We start from the raw sequence: 21,981 nt of genomic DNA on the forward strand, positions 1-21,981 counted from the left end.
GATCCACACAATCTTATCAGTCACCCGCACGTCACCCGCACGTCGCATGCGCCCGCAAGTGTATATACGTGATGGGACGACTGTAAATTGCATAGGAACTATATATTGATTGTATACCCTTGTTTCTATTTCTCTAATCATGTGATCATCAGAGTTATGTTGCGTGGCTCTCCCTCAATCTCAGATACATGTGGACGCTATCTCACTTCGCAGATTTGCTTGGCAACCATGCGATGACCTTTTTAAGGTTGTACTATACTGTACAGGGATCCCACTACAACAAAGCTGTAACAATCCCAAGCCCACAATCCAAGTTTATGACGCCGGGTAAGTGGATATTCACAACGCAAAAGCCATTGCGCGAAACCCGGAAAATCAGATGTAAGGAGACATGAACTGCTCGTTATCGTTGAGACCAACTTCGGCCCACATCTATCGCAGCTCGCCCGGCCCTTTCTCAACCACAAACGCCACCGGTCTTCTGGCTCGCCTGTTGCTGTATCCTATGTTCATATTTCGCGGTGGTATCAAGCTCATACGCTTCATCATCGGCGGGCTTTGCGCGACCCATGACTTCTCCATCTCACTGATGCTTTGTGGTTCTTTTCCACGGTTCGCACGCTCATCGTAGCCCCATCTACCAACACCTCCGCCGTTGACCCAACTTTCAAGATTGCGACACTGGCTCACGTCTAACCATGTCAAGCGTGAGCAGCCGTCCAACACGCTTTCGGCGCCCACAGCAGTAACGCGCACACAGCCCCTAACGCTAAGTCGCTCCAGATCGTTCAGATGGAGCGCAATACAAGCAAGGCTGTTATCACTGACAGCGCTACCACAAAAAGCCATCTTGAGCTCTTGCAACATAGGAAGCCCAAGTGCCACAACTTCCGTAGCTGTGTCGGATAAAGCACAGCAAAATGACAGATCAAGATGGGTTAGAGATTTTGCAGAATTTGCCAATGCCACAATGGCGTTATCGGAGAGATATGTGCAATCTGCCAAACATAAATGAGTTAAGTTGTTGAATCGGAATGGGGTCCATGACTGGAATCCAGCGTCGGTGATTGAAGTGCAACGAGTCAGCGAAAGTGACTCAATGCGATTTGAAGCGTGAGCGGCCAGGTGAGCCATTGAGCGGTCTGTGATATGTTTGCAATACGAAAGGTTGAGTCGCCTGAGTTTGGGGCAACCAATAACTGTTCCGGGCGGAGGTAAAGTGATTGTCTGCGTTTGGGGCTTCTGGCCCCTGCCCCGGGAGCTGGAAATGACAACTTGTTGCCGGCCTTGAGGCGCCTGTTCTGGCACGACCCAGCCAACAACACGAGCAAGCAGGTTGTCTCCCACTTTCCGACAGTTGCTCCAATCTACTTCTTCTAACCCTTTGGCGTGCTCGCTCATGTCCAAAATTTGATTAGCAGAGACGTCCCAAACTGACTTCATTTTCCATGTTTTGATATTTCTACCACAAACCTTCCACAGAGTTGAGAAACCTTCATCTGTAATATGGAAGCAGTTGCTTATGTCTACTAATGCAGGACGTGGGCCAACGAACGGCGCTATGATGTTGACAAGCGCATGGTCCGTTAGCTGACGATTATATGGCGTCAGGTCAACTTCGCGGCAAAGTTTCGGCGATGTGGCCAAGAGTTTGCGCCAATGCATCGAGACTTGCCGAAGGCGAAGAAGCTCGACGATATCAAGCCATTGCCAAATAGCGACGAGTATATCATCTGGGAGTGCAGCTTTCCCGGTTTGTGCGGGTCTTCTTGGGAGGATCCTAGCCTTTTTAGAAGGACCTTCGGAATCAGGGGAGAAAAAGGGGATTGCGAACTTGACTGGTATTGTCATATCAATCATGCGCTGTCGCAGCCCATTTGCCGTAGGCGTGCCAGGTGAGTCCGCTGGCGGAGTTGGTGGTGCGAGCGACCCTCGCCGTCGAGTTCGAAGGTTTTCCATGTCGACACTGAGAAACGGGTCCGGGTCCTTCGGCTTTATAATGTCCATATCGTCTTTGGAAGGCGACGAAGGCTTGGAAGGTGTTGTGAATGTCATTGTCGGAGCGGTTTTCACAGGCGTCGAAGGTTCAGACTTGTTGATTGTAACAACATCCATCATGTCGGCGTCTTCGTCTGCTGATCTAATCCGCGTCTTTGCCGTCTCTTCCACCTGTTTCCGGATGTCTGAAGGACATCTGCGCCAAAGCTCCTCAAGTGCTTCTGCACCAATCATAAGACATTCGACGGTCGACACGGATCTGACTGTCGCCGTACGCTCGCGAGACAACTTTAGACTCGCAACTTCGCCAAAATATTGTCCCTGTCTAAGTCTCGGCCGCACATACGAAGAACGAGTCAAGCGCTTGTTGTTTTTCTGGTCATTTGGAGGTTCGTGTATTACCTCAGCTTCACCACGCACAATAAAATAAATCTCCATACCTGCGGCGCCCTGGCGCACGATGTCGGTGAAAGGAGGATACGTCTTGGGCTGTGCGCTCATTCCTAGAAAGTGGAGAATGTCGGGCGGTAGCGTTGAGAATAGTGGCAGCTCCGTGAGCGTTTGTCTGACATTGACAATTCCACTTCCAAGGGCGCTCCCCGACGTAGGGTCGTCAATAACACCAGGGCTTGGCGATTTTCTCTTTTTATGGTTCACAACGGCGCCTTCCTTTATGACGCCCTTGTCTCCCGTAGAAACCTCTCCTGGCGCAGCTTCCCTCGCCAAGGTCGATCCGCTCGCCGATTTGAGCTGTTGACCATTTTCCTGACGCTTCTTATTCAAAATAGTAAGCCGCTCATGAGCTTCATGGCGAATCGCTTTTTCCATGTCAGGAAATCCTGGGAGCTCCTGCTGCAAATCTTCTTTCTTGAGCACAAGCAATAGACATTTGGTCCGCGCTACGATGGTGGCTGTTCGAGGCATGTCCATGAGCACACCGATCTCACCGAAGAAGGACCCGGCCTTAAGCTCGGCAAATACGGCCTCTCCATCCCTAGACGTCACGGCAACCACTCCTCGAACCAACCAATACATGGCTTTGGCATCGTCGCCTTCCCGGAGCACGTGATCATGCGCGGAATGTATTTGAGGCCTCAAATGTTTGCCAATGGCGACCAGAAATTCCTCTGGAGCTGAACTAAAAAGGGGAAACGACCTCATGCGATCCAGGAGGTCAAGGGGCATGTCGGGAATGGTCGATGCCGTCAACGGGGAAGGGCGCATCGGCCGAGTAGGGTTTGTCTCGCTGTTGAAGGACCTAATCAACGATACCGAGTCCATCATCTGGCCCCCAGCTGGGTGGTGCGCCAGTGCCCTGTAGGCAGAGGGGGGGGATCGAGGGCTTCTGCTCCGCATCATGTCTGACGGCCACAGGCCCGGGCTGGGCAACCCCAAATAGCACTATCGACTTGGCCAACAGCAGTTTCCGATATTTGTATGTATGTAAGTATGTATATATCTGTGACTGCTATTTGCCTCGATACTTTGTGTTGACACTCGTCTGTGAAGCGCGGGACCGATCAAATAGTGCCGTAGGTCACAGAAGCTTCATGCTATACTACCAGGAGGATAGCAAATAGTGGACAGGAAATAAGCAATTTCGGTAATTGCGTCAGCGCGAACATGCGGGGTGTTCAAGCCGCAATAGGATGCGCGACCATCCGCGACAAGTGGTCCGTGGTTAGAAGCAACACGTCGGAGCGTTCGAGTCGGACTGTGTTCGTCGCGATTGTAGGAGAGGTTAATCGTAAGCTCCAGGGTTGAAGGTATCGGCGTGGATAATTCGTGTGGGAGACCGGTTGCAGTTGGTTGGGAAAAGACAAGCCCTGCTCGCCGGTAATAAGTCAATCCACACGATGCTGGTCTGATCATGTACCGAAGTCCAGTCAGCTCCCATGCTATTCTTGTGCCTTGTCAGACAGACGACATCCTCGAAACTCACAGCAAAGTATAGCAGCTGCTGCAGCACCAGTGGCTGAGCCGCACCCAAAAAAGCGGTGGATTGGTGGAGCCTTGCTGCGTGCTCACCGTGTCACAGACACAACAATCGGGTCCTCCGATGTGAACCAGATCGAGGAGCCGCAAGTACTGGCTTACGCGACCCAGTCTCGAAGAGTTTTTTTGGGAGGCGCAACGGGAGGCCGTGTGGTCGGGCGGTATCCCCAGAGGTATCCCGAAAGGTATCCCAGAGGTAAGGTAACCAGGCGGGAGTGGGAATTAATTTGAGGAATTAGTTAGTCCCAGGATAGCTACTGTAGCATTAACTACAAACGAAACAGCAATGTGGGCAATCGCAAACGTAGAGAACAAAAAATAAAACCGAGGACGTAACGGCCCCCAATACCAAGAGGCTCGAGGAAGAACAGAACTTGCGCTCAAGGTATGCTACAGGTTGTACGGAGTACTGGGGAATAACACAAAGCGAGTTGGATGTTTTAGACAGAAGATTGGTATTGGCAGTTTAGGGGGTTGACGTCCGTGTGGTGGGTATGGATTGGTGGTGCGGAGTGATCTCCTCCCTCTCATTGGAGAAAGCTCAGCGGCATACGTCAGGAATAAGTATGCGGCCCCGTGTTTTCTGAGTAATAGTGCAGCAGCAAAAAGGACCAGGACAATACATCTAACCTAGGTGTAGGGCATAGATCATCGTACGTGTGGTTGAGAATAAGCTACAAGATACAGCGCTCTGCCGTCCCCATCCCCGTCCCCGCGGTAAATGGCTGCAGGAGATAGTGGGACTTCTGCTTTTGTTAGAGGACTGCAGGCTGGGAGAAAGTGTCTCACGGACGCCGCTGCGCCTGGTCTCGTGTGTAGGGTGTGGGTGGATCGCCAGGCTCACTCAACTGCTTTTCGTGCTTCATGACGAGCCTTTGGATCTGCTTTCAAACGGTGACGATTTCGAGCCAAAAGCCAAAAACCAAAAGCCAAAAGCCAAAAGAGCTTGGGGCGTGAGAACAGGCAGGATTGAGAGAAGCTTCAGAGCTTCCGCACGGGTCGCTGGATGGCTTTTCTTGCTAAAATTGGAGTCCGGCTGGATGCTACTCTAGTTTCGATGGACCATCGCGGCGAGCCTTATCTAGCAGATCATTCACGTGAGGAATGAACGCCCAAAGGACGTGGTGGCTTGGAGGGGGATCTTGGTCCCTGTGGAAATCTACTATGTGTGAATGCAGCTAGTGTGGATATGAAGGATATTACCGACAACCATGAAAGGTCCCTGAATATGTATAATTGACACATGGAGTTGTCATATCCGTAGAAGCACCACAGATTCCAGAATCGTTCTAGAAGGAAACGCGCCCTTGTCTTTGTGGCAGGCTCTCTGCCCCGCGATCATGACCCAGCGAGGCCGTGGCTATGGCTGGTAAAATGGCTGCAGAACGTTCACTTGAAGCTGCAAGCCCTCTGCTGTCAGGCATGGAAAGGAAATGAAACCCCCCCCCCCCCCGAATTTATAAATGAATAAAAACTTCACGGCATTGTCGAGCAGACAGTTGGAACATGTCAGGCTGACTCGTTTGTTAGAAGTCTACTGGGGCGCAGGGATTTGCATGTTCACTAAATGCAAAGAAACGACGGGACGCCTCAAGAGGTGGTGAGTGACATGCTCTCTTCGTTTACTGGTGGGGGTGTGTCAGCCCGTTTGCTAATGATCCCTTCCCCCCCTTGAATAACACAAAAGCGTTGGGAGAAATGAGCTTGCTGCTCTGAAAATTAATTAGTCTGCAAAAAGATATTATAAGGACGGCGAGGGATTTCGTACTGCTCATCAATGCAAACAAGCAGCTGAGCTTGACTTTAGAATGGAGGTCACTAAAATCACGACCCACAGCAGACGCGCTAATGGATCAACGCAATGCGCGGGGTGTAGAAAGGAGATTGGTTCCTTCGTCAAAAGCCGTCAATATAAGATGTGAAAACAAATGACTGCCAAATTGGGAACACAGCTTATCTGGCGAGAGTGAGCCATGCCTCGGACATACATTTTGGGGCAAGTTTACGTAGAGCGTATGCCTCTTAGGAAAAACGCCATTGAAGCCGAGTCGGAAGCAAGACCTAGTGGCGGCGGCCGTCTCAGCCCTGTCAACCAAATAACGGTCACCCTGCGCAACGTCATAATCGTCTTCCATGTCAAAAAACAAAATTTAATGTAATCTCGGTCTGTTGCCATTTAGAATCTTGTTCCTGAACAAGGGTTTCCTCGAAAAGACTGCAGCACATGTTTCACCATCTGGATGGGCTCATGGCTCTGCTCAATAAGCTGATACAAAATATTTGGCATCCTGGTTCTCCGGGAGACCCCTCGAGCTTTGCCTTAGCCGAAGCGTCCGAGGGGTGTTCCCGGCCACTAGCAGGGCTCCTGGGTCTTTGTGCCGCTGCTTCCATAGGCCCATGCTTCTTCGAGAATGTTTCTAGCGTTTCCAGAGCCATGTCTCGCAACGTGGGGCACATGCCCTTCAATACCTCTCCAGCCACAGCGTTGGTCATATTCTGTACAGCCATTGTTTTTGTGTCCTCAAAAGCCACGTCAGGCAAACCCTGAAGAAGTAGTGCTTCTAGTTAGTGAAAGTACAGTTATTGCGTGGCGTCCCCATCTTGATGATTCGACGGCACCTGATATTCCTGGGAAGAGATCAACGGTTCTCTTTTGTCTGGAGCGTCCGTGCAACAAATTTGTGACACCTTCGCTTTTCTACGTCTTGGCACATGTGATTATACTTTACGAACATGCTTGCACTCGTTGGCCGTTCTAATACAGCTCCTCTGCTGAACGACTGGAAACATATTCGGTGCATAGCAAGCTTATGGCAGCAGGAAGATGTTTCGCAGTACATGTCATACCCGTGACTTTGGGCCGAAACACACGATTTCACAACCCTTGATCTACCATACAATGACGCATATGTGACGAATATTAATAGCCTTATTGGTATATGATTTGATTGTACTGAAAATGCCGGCTCTCTTTTCGAATTATCTAAAGTGTTTCGAAAAGCTCAAATGGTGCGTGCGGTTCTTCATTGATCATCACATGACAGAACAAGGTGCCAAGTGAATCGTTCGTTCTGTATAAGATCGTGCAATATGATGGCACACAAGATCTGAAGATTCAGGTACGCGGACTATCAGGAAACAAGACGCATTGATACGTATCTGGCACACTTGCTTCATCGGGCACGCAAGGGCAAGCTGTCCAGGCTCCCGATCCGGCAGGTGGTAGGTGATTCTCTCCAAGCTACCCCAATCCTTCGAGAATACAATAAACACACGTCAATGTTTACGTATGCTACAGAAATATGATTGTTCAGAATAGCCTAGGAGGCGACCTAAGCAAACATTTGGCGTCCTATGTAACTGTGTCATGCTCGAAGTAAGTTTGACTAACTGAAAACTTTTGTCCGGAATTGTCTGGGAAGCGACATTGGGGCAGTATTTCTGTAAAATAGCCTGAGAAATATTATTTAGATATCGTGACATGCTTGTGGACTAGAGGACTCAAGACATGCTGTTATGAGTTTCGCAAGAGGTTGAGAATCTACTTTGAAATGTTGCTCGCAATAAATGATATACATGAGCGTGATAATTGCTGATTCCATGCTAGATGAAATGAAGAAGCCCAAAGCCGTATATTCTTATTCAAGGCGACTTGTTGAGAGCCGGAGTGCCGTGTGTATCGGTTGGGTATTTGGTGATCAAGTTTTTCGCTAAGCTCGTCTTTGATTGCAAAGTGCCACCGTCTTAACCCAAAGAGACATAGAAGTCCTCAAGCTCAATTTTAGTCGGAAACTTTTGCGCAGTCGAATTATATTCTTGCTTTGGTCGTGCCGTACCCTTGTCCCTGAAAACATCGTTTTGTATTCTCGTAGACCTAAAGCAGCCCTTTACGCCCTTGAACTGTTAACACAAGTGTATCCTGTTCCCACGAGATCGAATCCACCGGCCCGGAACCTTGAGTTGAGTATCTAGTAAACCTGAAAGCCCTACAGAGAGCATAGCGCTTATAGTCTAGACTCCCAAACCACATATACCAAAGCTACAATCAACCAAGTCGTCGCGATAGCAACAAACATTTCCTCCAGCACAGAAACAACCTCTTGAGGTCGTTTTCTCGCTCAATTCAACTTCCGGACCACTGGACTCAGGGTGGTCTAAACCTGTATCCGGCGATGATAATGGCGCCAACGGCTTCTGCTTCTCTCGAACTTCAGGTCTGGGTGGCAATTGTATAGCACCAGCAGATTGAATGGTGGGCAAAGTAGTGATGGCCATGTTAATGCCCAGAGTCAGCACTAGAACGAGGCTAGAAGTTTGCTTCATTGCTGCAATGCACGCCGTAGATGTGCAACCTCAGATGAGGGGGTTTAGGAGTGGTATTTCCAAGTAGATATTGTGTAGAAATGTCTCCAAAATCTTGTCTGGATCCAGTGGCAGTGAATATCGAGTGCGCACTCTGAGGAAGACGAGTGTATCTGGTACCCTGGCTGGCCCGTCTGTATCTCAGGATGAGCGAATGTTATGTGTCGGCTGGTGACGTGGTGCCTGCCGTGTTACGAAATACAAGTGCCGGCAGTATACTTGGTGAACAAGATTAAAAGTAACGAACGAACTGCCCGTCGGCAACACGAAGATCGGAAAGAACATGGAACTCAGTGACTAGTTTCAAGAATTATTATGACGATTGAAAACAAATAGTAGGAATGATGCACTTTATGACTGGTTAGGGGGTCCCGGGACCAAGATTCATGTACAAAAGACGGGTGGCTATTCCTGGTTACATCTAGATTTCTTAGCTCAGCATCAAGAGCTACCGAGCATGCAGCACGGATACTAGTGCTAATCTTGCCGTGTCAATGACTATTTTTGTCTTGCATTTTTGTGAGCGATGACCAATCTCCGTCCGTCTTCAAGAGACGCCAGGCTTGGGCTTTTATATGTCTTGAACCCAAACGTCTTTCGTCGGCAAGTGCGATTGTTTTTAGCGGAAGCGGCGGTGTATCCCAGTGAAAGTCGTGCAGTGATCTTATTGCTCATGATATGCCACTAAGAGTGAACTTATGCTTTTGGTAAAACCACTGGGGTCTCTAGCTCGAGTATTTGAAGGAAATTTCAGAGACATGTTACAGTTCTGCTCCAGGCGAGTAATGCCAATGTCTTCCAAGATACTCCCAAAGCTCCTGCGTTCTGCCTTCGCTTTGCAGCGTTCTATTTACAAGTTCTCTGGATGCTACCTTGACTTGGCGATGATATTCAGAGATCCGTTCAGGAACCCTAGCAACACCTCTTGAATAGTCATATTGCATCAAGTGTTCGAGTTCAGACTCATCTGCGGTGGGGTTTCAGCTTCCAGTTGCGATCGTATTAAGGGAATGCGATGCGTTGTGCCTGGTAGGAGAATTCCAGTGAAGGTGAGATACTCACTTCGAAGATGTTTGCAAATACCCCCTACCGATAAGTAAATTGCATAATGTCCACGCAGGTCGGCTCTTCTATTGGGTCGAAGGCCGCCTCGTCTCTTTTGGATTTGTGCTGGGCTTGAGCGACCACCTCTCTCTTCATGTGATCGAGGGCGTCAATTCGAGGCATAGACGTTCTGTTCGGAGCGTGACCAGCACTTGATTCTGAGAATTCTCTGATAAGAAATTGCTCAACGACATTGGAATGTATTTTCTTCCTGCGATGGGTCTTTCTACGTCGGCTTCTCCTCTCGTGTCTCTTGAAAGCCATTTTGATGCAATTGAGCACTCGCAGATGGCTGTCCATCATGATGGTGGTGGTTGGGGGAAGAGTAACGACTCATTGAAATACGATCTAAATGTGCGAGTAAGGGGCTAACATGAAACCAGAAATTATTTTTTCTTACTTTTTATTTTTTCTTCTTTTATTTTTTCTTCTTTTTTCTAAAAAAGGACGAACACAATGTTGGTCTGTCATCTTCTGTGTTTAGGTGGAATCTAGGTCCACAACCATGTTGAAATCACCTAGTATACCTTCACTGTTTCATGCCGTGATAATCATGGGCACATCTGCTCCCACAGTGCGACGGAGATATCTCAAGAAATGGGATAAATCAGTTATTGTCACTGTGGAGTTCATGTCCGGAAAACCCCAACGAATTACACGGAAAGAAAGTTGCAGACGCTAACATCAAGGCCATTATATTTATTTTGAATTGAGTCTTTTTACACCCAATTGGGTTACGCCACTTAATAGGCAGATGGTAGACTCGTACTTGACACTGTCAGTAAAGCATTCAGCCATCGGCTCTCATTTTGTTCGTTTCAATAGTTAACAAACCTTCGTAGAAACAATGCTACATTATAAGCTGTCAGGGAAGCGTGCGAGTTGTTGCGATTTTATTCAAGAACAGCGCAGAGTTTTAGCTCTACGCATGATATGTTATCTATTCTTTTCCATAATCTCTATTTGGTCTCGTCTTTATTTCGTGTTTTCCCGTAGCCAGTGTATTCGTTTTTTGCCACAGCCCCTATGAGCTCTGTGGGTAGTACGTTGATACAACAGCATCTACTCACAGCACAGGCACCATCCGAAAGGACAATAGCGCTAATGAGCCCTTTTAGCGTGGTTGGTTAAAAGGTACCGACTGTATGTACGGAGCTGCGGAGTACTCATCGTAAATGGACCGCACAGCGAATGTTCCACCAGGTTCCCATCAGCTTCCACTACTGATAATTCTCACAATTAGATGACCTAAGCAAATGAAAGCACTCCACTGACTTCCCACCAGTACGTCGCGGCTCCACCTCTCCCTCGGAAACATCGTCGTCATTCTTCCTTTGCCTCCGGCCCGGAGTTAACTGTCTTGACAAAATCAAAGCCTCACCCCTTCCACATTGTCTCACCCTCGACGTTCCCGTTGTCAACCCCCAGCATCGGAAACCGCGAACAAGATGTCATTCACCATTACAGTTCGCCAAGGGCCTGCGCGCCTGGCGACGAAACTGCCACAGCTCACCAAATCCGCTTTCAAGAGCGGCGCGCCCATCCGCGCATTCCACCAAACATCCACGAAACCATTGACCTTCTTCTCATCGAGGACAGCAACCGCCTCGTCCATCTCCCGCTCCACTCAGCGCAATGTCTTCCAGCAAGCACGATCCTACCAGTCCCAATCCCGCCCTCAAGCCGTCGACACCAGCTCCGTCGGTCGGCGCCTCCTCACGGGCGGTGCCATCTTTGGTGGTACTCTCATTGCAATGAACCTCATGTTCAACCGCGAGACTCGCGAAGATGGTGGTATGCCTCTGTTTGAGAGGTCCTACCTCAACCAAACATTCATGCACACCGGCTTGGGTATTGGCATCATCGGCTTGACCGCACGACAGATGATCCAGAGCGGCTTCGTCTACAGACTCATGGTCACCAACCCATGGGTTGTCGCCATCGGTGGTCTGGCTGCCAGTTTCGGTACCATGATTGGAACCAGGATGGTCGACCCTGACAAGTAAGTCGTAGCCATGAAGCTGACGCCTTGGATGAATGTGCATACTAACTGCTTCATAGCTACGTTCCCAAGTACGCTCTCTGGACCGCCTTCAACGCCACTCAAGCCGCCTTCATTGCTCCCCTGCTCGCCTTCGCCCCTGGTGCTCTGATTGCCCGCGCCGGTCTCTACACGGTGGCTATGATGGGCTCCATCTCCTTCGTCGGTGCTACTGCCAAACAGGAGAAGTACCTGTACATTGGTGGACCTCTTCTGGCTGGTGCTGCCATTGTCGCCGTCTCTGGTCTTGCTCCTCTTGTCATCCCTGCCACTGCCATCCGCACCCTGGCCTTCACTGAGAACATCTGGTTGTACGGTGGTCTTGCCGTCTTTGGTGGTTTCACTCTGTACGATGTGCAGAAGGTGCTCCACCACGCCCGCCTTGCTGAGCGCGGTGTCATCAAGAAGGATCCCGTCAACGAGAGCATTTCTCTTGAACTCGACTTCCTCAACATCTTCATCAGAATGGTCCAGATTTTGATGATGCAGCAAAACCGACGCAAGTAAGGGAGACGGGAGTAATGATAGAAGAGAGGGGTCGTGTGGCATCAAGCAATTTTTGATTTGACAAACGATACCATGGAAACAGAACATCGTCGAGGAGGTTGAATAAGGCAGAAAAATCTCCTCTCACACCACGGACTGGGCCAAGGTCAGCAATTTTGCCCAGCTCGGAACTATACCAGGCGTAGAATATGTAAAAATTCAAAAACACATCTAACTACCAAATCGCTCCTATCGTCGAGTTTTCCTGGAAGACTTAACACAACATGAATGCCCAGTTTCTGCCAACACGTGTTCAAGATCTATATTTAACAAGGGCCTTGCATGTCTCCTGTATGGAAGAAAATCCTAGATAGCATATCGAATGCCATGATGTCGCTTCTGTTGCGTCAAGCCCGGATTTAGCAGGTGAATGCGTGTGTTATTAACCGCTGTATATACGCGTGTCCGATGATCTCCTGTCGGTACAATAAGTTCTCATAATAAGGCCTCTGCGTTTGCCTGTTGGCTCTATGTCATGGGACCTAGTAAATTGGCAAGATTGCCTGCGAGAATACATAGTTATATGATGTGTATAAGAGAGAAATCTGCAACGGCGGACCAATCCGAGCTCCAAAAAGCGAAGATGCCGTGGCGGCGTAACACGTGCGGCCCGGACGCGCCCAAACAGAGATCACGATTCAAGTCATTTCCCGGCCTATTTGATTGGTCTGAATTGCTGGTTTTGACTTGCTTGTTTTACTTCCTGTATACATTACACAACATACCCGAATCTCTAACCGAGTATTCAACCGCACAGCATAATAGCTTTGGTACATTCTTATTATCCCGCTGGTCCTTTGAGGGTTGGTTCAAAGAATAAATTGTGGTTCTCTCCCATGAAAACTGGCTTTGTCTGCCATTCATCGTGGCGCCAATGAGTGGAATCTCTTCTTTGCGTCATAGTATAGCATTGCCGTAGTTCGGGGTGCGGAGTTGTCATGAAATGAGAAAAGTCGACTAGCCCGGCAGGGGACGTTTGATCTGATGGGCTTCTCTGCATTACATCTTAGAGGTCTTTGGAAGTCACTTCAGGTCGGGAAAGGTCCTCAGGAAATGGCTTGGGCACTCATATCCGCTGGGATTCTTGTGCAGGTATTCCTGGTGGTAGTCCTCGGCGTCCCACCACTTGCCGGCAGGCAGGATCTCTGTCACGACTTTGCTTTTCCACCATTGTTCGTCGACCTTTGATGTGATCTCCCGGGCGATCTTGGCCTGCTCCTCGTTGTGGGTGAAGATACCCGACCGGTATTGCGATCCGACGTCGGGCCCTTGGCTGTTGCTCGTAGTCGGGTCGTGCATGCGGTAGAAGAACTCGAGGAGTTGCTGGTAGGTGATCTTCGTGGGATCGTAAATGATTTGGGTTGCCTCGGCGTCTGTGGCGCATTAGCATACGGGTGTCGATTCTCCTGGGACAAGTCACGAGGAGAACGGCTTACGGCCGGTGCTTCCGCTACACACGCGCCTGTAGGATGGGTTCTCTACATCGCCGCCAATATAACCGACGCGCGCGTCGTACAGGCCCTTTCCACCGAAGTGCTTGCGGTACATGTGCTCAACACCCCAGAAGCACCCGGCTGCCACGGTCACCTTCTCGGCGCCTTCGGGAATTGAGGTCAGACCGACGCCGTTCGATTCGCCAGAGATGCCCAGACGAGTCGAGGTCGTGAGAGGCCGGAAGAGGCGGCCGAGGAAGTTGGGCATTTGGAAAGCCATTGCGGTAAACACTACCGCGAGTGAGACGAGGATAAGAGGTTGTTTGACGGTCGCGAGTAAATGGCTCATCAAGAGGTAGTGTTGTAGAGTTGGAAGCGACAAATGAGGACGTCTATGACGTGCTCGAGTTTCCTGATACACGAGATGACAAATGGCCTCGAGGATTGCGCCACCTGCCGCAACCGAAAGTCAGATGTGTATATGGAAGTACAAGGACTGTATGTATGGAGGGGCAGTGGGTGGTGGGCAGGGCTTAGCGGGGCAAAATTTGGTGTCCCCCGTCCGCTATTTCTGCAGGGTCTTTTGCCTCAAGCTCTCCCACAGAGCCAGAGAGCCTGAGAGCCAACCTCACTGTAGGTTGGTTACTTACACGTAGACTAGGTTAGGTTAGACCACACATCCCCCCCCCCCCCCCCGGACGTCGAGCCTCAGCGTCCAAAATTTAGATCGCGCTGGGTCCGCCGTTATCCATCCAAGGTAACCATTCCCTTGGGTCTTCATCTTGAGATTGTCGAAGAATTGTCGCTGTGGGTGTTGCCGCGGTGCAACACAGTTCAGAGCATGATGTCCGAGAGTTGTTGATACAGGCGGACTGTGCTTTCTTGGCTGAGCAATGAGTCTGCCAGACTGTCCCTCGTCTTTTTTCTTCTTTCTTTTTTGCATTTCTGTGTATTCTTCAGACGAACCGCCAGAGCCGCATCGGTCTTCTTAGGGTACCTCGAAGCCAGAACAAAATCTGCACTCATCAAGGCATATGAAGCACATCTTGGGTATGAAGTATGTTTCTAGATGCTTCTCTTTAGTATTTAGCTTGTGGCACTGATTGCGGTGAGGGGTTGTAAGACATTTCGGACGAGGTTGAGTGATTACCTTGGAGTCCGACCAAGGTTTCCTTTGCCACTGAGTCTCGCACAAAGATCTTGCCATAGCGGGTTAGGTAATATTCAAATCAATTAACTGCCTCATGCTCGGTCACTATGTTGGAGATGAGCACATTACAGCGTGAATGACCTTGTAGACGGCCAACGATCATTCTTGAGATATTTTGCTGCTATCATTTGATACACATCCGGATGCGCGTCCTAGTAATCGATAGAAGCATATCGTTCCCAATTGCTAGATGCTAGTGGCAAGGGTATAACACAGATTAGGAAATTAGTTAGAGACACTGGTTGGGTGGTTTGGAAACAAACGTGGGGATTGTATGATATCTCGCATATTTTAGGAAATGAATTGTGTTTATTCGTTTCCTTGGTGTCTTTTTTCCGACTTGGTCCCTCATGAATGTCCCTCGGCCATATTTTTCTAGGCGCATATCACATAATCTACAAGTTTGTTCCTTCATGTGCGCCACCTTTGTGTTACTTATTTGATTTCTAGGCATGATTCCTTTCCACTGTTGCCCCCTTTGAATATTGAAGTCAGTGCAAACCGCAATATTATCACCGATTTTGTCATTAATGGGAGCTGCTTGGGGCGGGACCGTCCCGACGCATTGTCCCCAAGGGACCACACAGCCTTTCATTTTTATCATCTCCGGGAAAAAGGACGGCCACCGGCGTAATGGTGCTGTCTGGCAGTTTGATCGTCCCACTGCACTGATCATCACCACACAGTGTTGGTATAGGAAAAATCAGGACACTTGGGGGGGGGGGGTTTATAAAATGCGATGCGATCTTGAGTGGATTCTTCTTACAAGTGTCATTGTTCTTGCAGGCCCAGAGAAGGTTGGAGCGATATGCCTCGCAGCTATGGCCACATTGGAAGTAGAACATAATGGCGAGACACGGCCCGCTGGCCATGAGATTTCGTAGAGCCAGTCTTGCCTTTACTTCATTAGCTTCAGTGAGTCGGACGAGATGGAATGTTAACCCGTCTTTATCTTTACCATTTATAGTATTCTCTTGGCGAGAAACGCCTTCGAGATTTATCGTCAGGGACTTATAAACATCTTTACTACTACTAAACAACCCTATACGCTCCATGTCTAATGGCGGATAAGTATCCTGCGGTCCGTCTGCTTGAGGGGCAGTTTGATCGCACTGCTTGCAGCTAATGATGATAGTGGTATGAATCACTATTTTCTCATGGGCGTTGACGACGCTAGGGTAAGACGGGCTGGTAAAGTTAATTATAGGGTTGGTTGTTGATGATGCATGTGCCATAGCGTTGCTGCACACTTCTGCACTTCGCAGTTCGACTGAGCCGCAGCCGAGGCAGTCAAATATAGTACCCTGACACATTTTTATTCTATGGGTGTTCTTTTCTTTCACTACTGTGTAGAGCTGTGGTTGTTCCTTCGATGAGGGGGTTGGGTTAGGTTGGGTTGGGTTGAAACCTTTATTTTGAGTGCATGAAAACATAGGTTGAAACAATGTGACAACAGCCAAGTAGGAATCTTTACATTGATAAGATTAAGCTCAACATATTATTTACTATTCTTGCGGGAAGCATTATACCATAATTAGAGATTACCGTTGTTTACAACTTAGTTGTACTCATCCTAAGGAGAAACGGAGATAAAGGCTGTGAAAATAACATGTCTCATATCACCAGAATACATTATAACACAGTGTTTACCGCCCCTGGTTTCATTTACCAGAGTAGGTTTCCGAACAATTACCCTGTGTTATATACTTGTAGACAAAGAAAATAAGCATATATGCTATGATAACCTCTACGTATATGATCATTGAAAGCTCTGATTGAGTTGAAAATAATTACAAAAAGTGACAACTCTTCAATAGTCAATGAACTGTTAAATCCTATTTCATTCGATCCTTACTTCGTCTATGTTCGGAAGGGATGATCCTAGCAGGTCTAATGAGTTTGGAAGATCGTACTCGATTTTTGCACCTGTGTTTCGACCGTAGACTAAGCGCCAACCTTGCCCTTTCCGGACCAGAATATCTATCTATGGAGATTTATTTCCTATTTGCGTCACCTTCGAAGTTGAGTCTGCTGTTTCCATGAAAGACCGCTTTGGTGAATCAAAACCGCAAATTGTACCGTCTGTAACAACTATCTCATTTTCCTCGGCCGTTTGCCTTGAAGCGAGTCAGCAAACTGTCTAAAAATAATTTGGAAAATTACCAAACTCACGAACGTCCTCTCACCAAGTCACTCATGTATGTAAATGGAAAATCGCTTGCGCCTCCCTTTACTGCAACATATCATCAATGGCCGAATTGATACAGACTGTTCTCAACGCCCCAATGTCTTCTACGTCTGCGCACTTCATCCACCTGAACCTCACATGCGAAAATCTCATCTGGAGAATTATTGCCTTGCACAAGAACATCTCCTTCGGGTCCGCACTACATCGTACGGGGTCAGCAATTGCCACTTCGAGATTGATTTGGGAACTTTCAGGCGTATTATGAAACAGTCACAAAGAGCCGAAGTTCCTGTAAGAAGCAATATGTGCTCCTGAGCCCTGCTGTGAAGGGCAAATAGTGATTCTGAAAATTGCTCACAAATATGGCATTTCCCATGCTTTTAAATGTGCCGTCGGTACCGGCTAACCCCACACTCACAGTATACATGAGATTTGTGAATGCATTTGTCCTGTTCGTAAGTTCCCCGATTGCTTGGTTGGCGGAGTGTAACCTGCTGTACGCAACATGACCTCTGCACCCTGGTAAGCAGCCTCTCTTGCCATTCCAGGAAACATGCTATCGTGGCAGATAATGAGACTTTATCGTAACGCCGCCGGGACCCTCAAAAACGGATATTACCTGCTTACCTGGATACCACGGCTCAACTGGTGTCCAAGGGTGCATCTTTCGATAATAGTTGACCAGATCACCCTTGTCATTGATGATCAAGCCTGAGTTCCAAGGGTGTTCCAAATCAAGCTCATTCTTCTCCATGATGCTGAAGCAACCCCATATCTTCTCAAATTTGCATGCCTCCTTGAATGTCGATACTTCGGGCCCATCAAGGGTACACATTATAGATGGATCTGTCACCATGGAGAGACCATGTATACAGTATTCCAGAAAGACGACCAGGTCAGTTGCGGGATAGACGCGCTTCGTGCGCGACACTAGCGAGACCACGTGCTTCACTGCACTGTCGAGATCATCGTCAGGCGTTGTCACAAAGAACAATTGGGACTGTACGATGGAGATGACTATCCCCCCCCGGAGTTTTGTTGAGGCCACCCAGGCCTGACATTGTGCATAGTTATACAGAAGAGCTCCCGAAACTAGAACGCCTTGTTGTCCAGAATTACGGATATCGTCAATAGGTGGGAGTATAGGACCGCGGGGCTCATCGGCTCTCGTAGCCGGTAACGACGTAGAGCTTACAATAGACGCTATCGTACTATATTGTAATATTCCTACAGTAAATTGGCCTACGGGAAGTTATCATCTTGTATAACCATATAATTTCTCTGCTACGAAGAAAATCTCGAGATGGTCTTTGAGGACTACTTCCGTTCTATGGAAATCTTGCCGAGAAAGTAGAAGCAAAAACTTCATATGTAACTTGTGAGCCACGGGCTGGTATAACTTATGGGCCCACATAATTCCAGGTAATTGTATTACGCATAAAGGAGCAATCCATGAACTGCCCTTCACCAGAAAGATGCGCCTGGTATAGCACCATCATCAATCATCCAATTTATCGAGTCCGTATTTCCTCCGTTCAAAAGAGTATCGGCCATCTATCCAACGTTAGAATACTGAGGTATTCATTTTCAATCAAAGACTTACTATCAAATCCCAATCTGCATCAGACGGCGTACTATAGGACACGTGGTGCACCTCCGCCGTTCCCTCGGATTGGCTTTGGCGAGCGAACTGCTCAAGAATAGGTATGGTTGTATCCTGAGATTTGACCGCAGCTTTGATAAGAAGGTGCGGAAGCTCCTCAGAGCTAGCATTTCGTATGAGGCCGTCGACTAAAGCCATGATCATGCATGACATGAGATAACCTTTAATGTTGCATTCCCCGCTCTTTATGCAGTGCAAACTCCAAGACTGTGCATCGCGCAGTACGGCAAGTAGATCCGGCCGTACCGGCGCGGGACCGAGACTATCGTTCTCCTGCAGTTGCGTCTTCAGCTCGGCTGCAATGAGAATGCCGGCCTGGGTGGCAGCTAGGCGGAACATGCCCGCTCCGCAGGCTGCGATACGTGAGAAATCCTCCGAGTTTGACGGATTCGTACCGTTGATATGACTCCCATTGAGTCCTTGTAGGGTGGGACGCACAAGGTACCAGATCTTGAGTGAGGCATCGATGACAACCTTGCGGGAAAAGGCGAAGGCAGCCTGTTCGAGAGATGGTCCGAAGAATGGTATGTGTAGTGCTGCCATATATCTTTGCATCACAAAGTCAACAGCTTGGAACCCAAATCCCGAGGTACCTGGTTCAAGGCGAGACCTAAATGACTGGAGAACGCGAGTGATGTCTTTGTAACCCTTTCGAAGCTCCGCATCAAGCTGTAACGTCTCTTCATAAGTACATGCTGAACGAAGATTATTCAGAGATTTAGTGATTGCAAGTCGAATCGGCAGAATTTTGCGTAGTGATAGTGCGAGAGAAACCTCTGTGAATTGGGCAAGCGGTTTCGGAATCGGCTCGTCAGTCCCCCCAAGCTGGTCATCGTCGAGGTTGCTAGGTGGCTCTGTATCGAAGTCATCGAATGAGAAGAGAGGTGGCCCTCCGGAAGTCAAGCTCGACTGTATGCACAGCTCCAATACTGTATTCCAGATCCTACGACGCATTTCCGCAACCAAATGCGATTTGTGCGGCAAGTGTACCGGATCTCTGTTCAATCCCATAACAATCGCTCTCCTGAACAGGTCGCCCGTGGCGATATATACCGAATCACCACTAACGTCCACTATTTCGCGGGCAAATAGCAGTAATATATGTACTTGGAGCCCCTGAAGAGTTAATTGGTGTTTTGTGTTTGGTTGCGCTATCCAGGTCTGCGCCTCGTATACCCAGCGGGTAGCTGATATCCTCAATGAAAAGTGATCATCGTAGGTGGCAGCACCGATAGCGAGTATCAACTTCAACAGAACCAGAAAGGAGGGGTCAGGCTTATCCTCCGAAACCCAAAGAGCTCCATAGTCTCTCTTGAATGACGGCACATGAACGATTCGGTGAACACTTTCTAGTGTACGAAGGTAACGGTCGACCAAGACGTCGGAAAGTTCTTTGGATGGTAATTCAGATGTTATACTTGTTGGCCAAGCCGGCCTCCAGTTGGCTTTGATGGCCTTTGACAAAGACTTGGCCTTTTGAAGGTTTGGCAATACAGGATACGTTCCTTCACGCAAGAGCGGTTCTATGAGTACCATTAGGTCTTTCAACTACAATCCATGAGCTCAAAGTTTTACCTCAATGCTAGAGAGTACAATAATACTTACCAAAGTCACGTTGTTGATCCAATGGCTTTGTCCGAAATGGCGCGTCTTGTGGGTAACGCTGCGGACAATAGGTCTGACCCCTTGTTCCCGAAGGACGAACCAGGTACCACCAAGGCTCGAGCTATTCGCTTCAATAGTTGATGCTGAAGGAGTGGCAGACTGTGGGGCTGGTGTTGTGCCAGCTTGGGATAATTGTCTTTCGAGCTGAGACGTTTTACCCTTGATTGAGTCGACATACCATGCTGGCGGCACACCGCCGCCCGCCGTTGCCTTTGACGAGGCATCGCCTTGCGAACTTGAAGGAAAGTTCTGGATCTCCAAAGACTTGCCTGTACTGGAAGATCCTTGCAAATGACACCCTCCGTTCTCACTTGGTCTTGCTACACGTGGCCGTGTGGGCTGAGAAGACTGCGTCTCATAGATGCAATTGCGAGGGTCGGACTTAAGACAATTGTTGCAAGGCTTCTCGCGATTGCATTTTATCTTTCTCCGCCTACAGAGAGTGCATGAACTGTCGAGTATTTGTTGTTAGCGAACAGCGGCTACATTGGAGTGGCGGCTCGTACACGGCTGGTCTTCTCCGACGGCGCTCGGGCTCGTCCATAACACTCGTCATGATGAAATCTCCACAACGAACGCTCCACAAGAAACTCTGAAAAATGGTACAGGTAGACTGAATTAATTAAGCCTTAGAACACAGTGTTCAGCTCAAATAACACGGAACCGTGGGCTATCCGCTTGTACGGCGTAGTTTCTGTCGGAGATAATTCTGCGGGGTCGGTCTTCAAAGCTGATTTTCCCGTCCCGACCCCGAGTCCGAGATATATCGCAAGTCTTAATTTATCTCCGACGACGCTCAGCTCAGGCTGCAGCTAACGACACATCGAATAGTAAAGTATCCATGATTTGATAGTCAATCAACTCATAATATAAGAGGCCAATCCCGCGAGATTTGGACTTGCAAAAGAAAGAAAGAAAAACGAAGAACAAAAATTCCAAATCATGGGAAATCTATGTTGTTCCGTCGCCGAATCATGTGGCCTGGATTGGTTCGGTATCAACATTCCTCAAGTTTGCAGTGGGCATGGTCGCGGGACTGATGTTCGATCGTTTTGGAGCCAAGGCACTTGGATTCCCATCTAGTTCTCGTGAGACAACATCTAACAGCAGGTGAGGTAATTTGGTCGGCGGCTGTTATTTATTTCTTCGCCGTGATGATGTTAAGTCTTTGTAAGACTTATTGGATAGTTATGTTAGTCCAAGGGGTGCTCATGGGCATCTTTATGGACTTATCAAGGTCCCAAAGATTGCCGTGATTCCTCACGGGTTCAACAAGAAGAGAGCAGCTACTTTCGGTGTGGTGGTATTGGGCTCATCGATCGGGGGTGCCGTGATCTCAGTTGCTATCTCCAAAATGTTCAACGGGACTTCTTAAGGTATGGAAAGTCTGTAAGTATCATGGGCTTCCTCATCGTGCCTCTTCACTCATTCTAAAGCGTCATCGTGAAATCTCGAATGCCACCATAAACTTTGGAAGTGCGGTTGGCGCTGATGCGCTGGGCGGGGTAATGACTATGATACCTACGCTAAGATACCGGCGTCAGGAGATCCTGTATCGATTTCAGTCGAATAAAGTGACACTGACATGCAAACTCCTATAGCTTTTACATGGTCCGCTGACTACAATTCTTTGATCTTGAGGAAAGGGCAAGGCCATGGAAGTGCTTGGCGGTTTTGTGGAAGTATTATTGAGGCACTGTAGTACGTATGATAACTGTCCAGTCTCGTTTGATTGAGATACAGACTCTCGTTGGTGCGCTTTATTGGGACTCCTAT

General features: G+C 48.5%; 6 protein-coding genes across 6 annotated transcripts; 1 reads left to right on the forward strand and 5 right to left on the reverse strand.

The window, feature by feature from the left end:
• Positions 1-432: 432 nt before the first annotated feature.
• BKA67DRAFT_590776 (cyclic nucleotide-binding domain-containing protein) lies at positions 433-4,859 on the reverse strand (the record flags this gene model as incomplete). Its single annotated transcript, XM_046104622.1, has 2 exons — positions 433-3,340; positions 4,846-4,859. The coding sequence occupies 2 exons, from the start codon at positions 4,857-4,859 to the stop codon at positions 433-435; spliced, it is 2,922 nt and encodes a 973-aa protein (XP_045961301.1).
• A 2,229-nt stretch (positions 4,860-7,088) lies between these two features.
• BKA67DRAFT_554142 (uncharacterized protein) lies at positions 7,089-8,689 on the reverse strand. The gene has a single exon (XM_046101969.1). It carries the CDS (start codon positions 8,314-8,316, stop codon positions 8,005-8,007), a length of 312 nt encoding a protein of 103 aa, XP_045961302.1. The 5' UTR covers positions 8,317-8,689; the 3' UTR covers positions 7,089-8,004.
• Positions 8,690-10,907: 2,218 nt separating this feature from the next.
• BKA67DRAFT_655363 (inhibitor of apoptosis-promoting Bax1-domain-containing protein) lies at positions 10,908-12,007 on the forward strand (the record flags this gene model as incomplete). Its single annotated transcript, XM_046106737.1, has 2 exons — positions 10,908-11,461; positions 11,521-12,007. 2 exons carry the CDS (start codon positions 10,908-10,910, stop codon positions 12,005-12,007), a joined length of 1,041 nt encoding a protein of 346 aa, XP_045961303.1.
• A 1,062-nt stretch (positions 12,008-13,069) lies between these two features.
• On the reverse strand, positions 13,070-13,759 carry BKA67DRAFT_655364 (peptide methionine sulfoxide; the record flags this gene model as incomplete). The annotated part of the gene is made up of 2 exons (XM_046106738.1): positions 13,070-13,419; positions 13,483-13,759. The coding sequence occupies 2 exons, from the start codon at positions 13,757-13,759 to the stop codon at positions 13,070-13,072; spliced, it is 627 nt and encodes a 208-aa protein (XP_045961304.1).
• A 3,153-nt stretch (positions 13,760-16,912) lies between these two features.
• BKA67DRAFT_554152 (uncharacterized protein) lies at positions 16,913-17,473 on the reverse strand. Its single transcript, XM_046101970.1, has 2 exons — positions 17,236-17,473; positions 16,913-17,076 (listed from the first exon to the last, which is right to left on the reverse strand). The coding sequence occupies exons 1-2, from the start codon at positions 17,302-17,304 to the stop codon at positions 16,936-16,938; spliced, it is 210 nt and encodes a 69-aa protein (XP_045961305.1). The 5' UTR covers positions 17,305-17,473; the 3' UTR covers positions 16,913-16,935.
• An 868-nt stretch (positions 17,474-18,341) lies between these two features.
• On the reverse strand, positions 18,342-20,761 carry BKA67DRAFT_655365 (uncharacterized protein; the record flags this gene model as incomplete). The annotated part of the gene is made up of 4 exons (XM_046106739.1): positions 18,342-18,431; positions 18,481-20,088; positions 20,146-20,638; positions 20,712-20,761. The coding sequence occupies 4 exons, from the start codon at positions 20,759-20,761 to the stop codon at positions 18,342-18,344; spliced, it is 2,241 nt and encodes a 746-aa protein (XP_045961306.1).
• Between the last annotated feature and the right edge of the window lie 1,220 nt (positions 20,762-21,981).

Source organism: Truncatella angustata (genome assembly GCF_020726525.1).
Source record: "Truncatella angustata strain MPI-SDFR-AT-0073 chromosome Unknown BKA67scaffold_2, whole genome shotgun sequence".
Taxonomy (NCBI): domain Eukaryota; kingdom Fungi; phylum Ascomycota; class Sordariomycetes; order Amphisphaeriales; family Sporocadaceae; genus Truncatella; species Truncatella angustata.

Coding starts and splice junctions, on each gene's coding strand:
- BKA67DRAFT_554142 (XM_046101969.1), bottom strand. CDS start 8,316: ATGAAGCAAACTTCTAGCCTCGTTCTAGTGCTGACTCTGGGCATTAAC.
- BKA67DRAFT_554152 (XM_046101970.1), bottom strand. CDS start 17,304: ATGTATACTGTGAGTGTGGGGTTAGCCGGTACCGACGGCACATTTAAA. Junction 17,077..17,235: donor GCATGGGAAATGCCATATTT/GTGAGCAATTTT, acceptor CGTACGATGTAG/TGCGGACCCGAAGGAGATGT.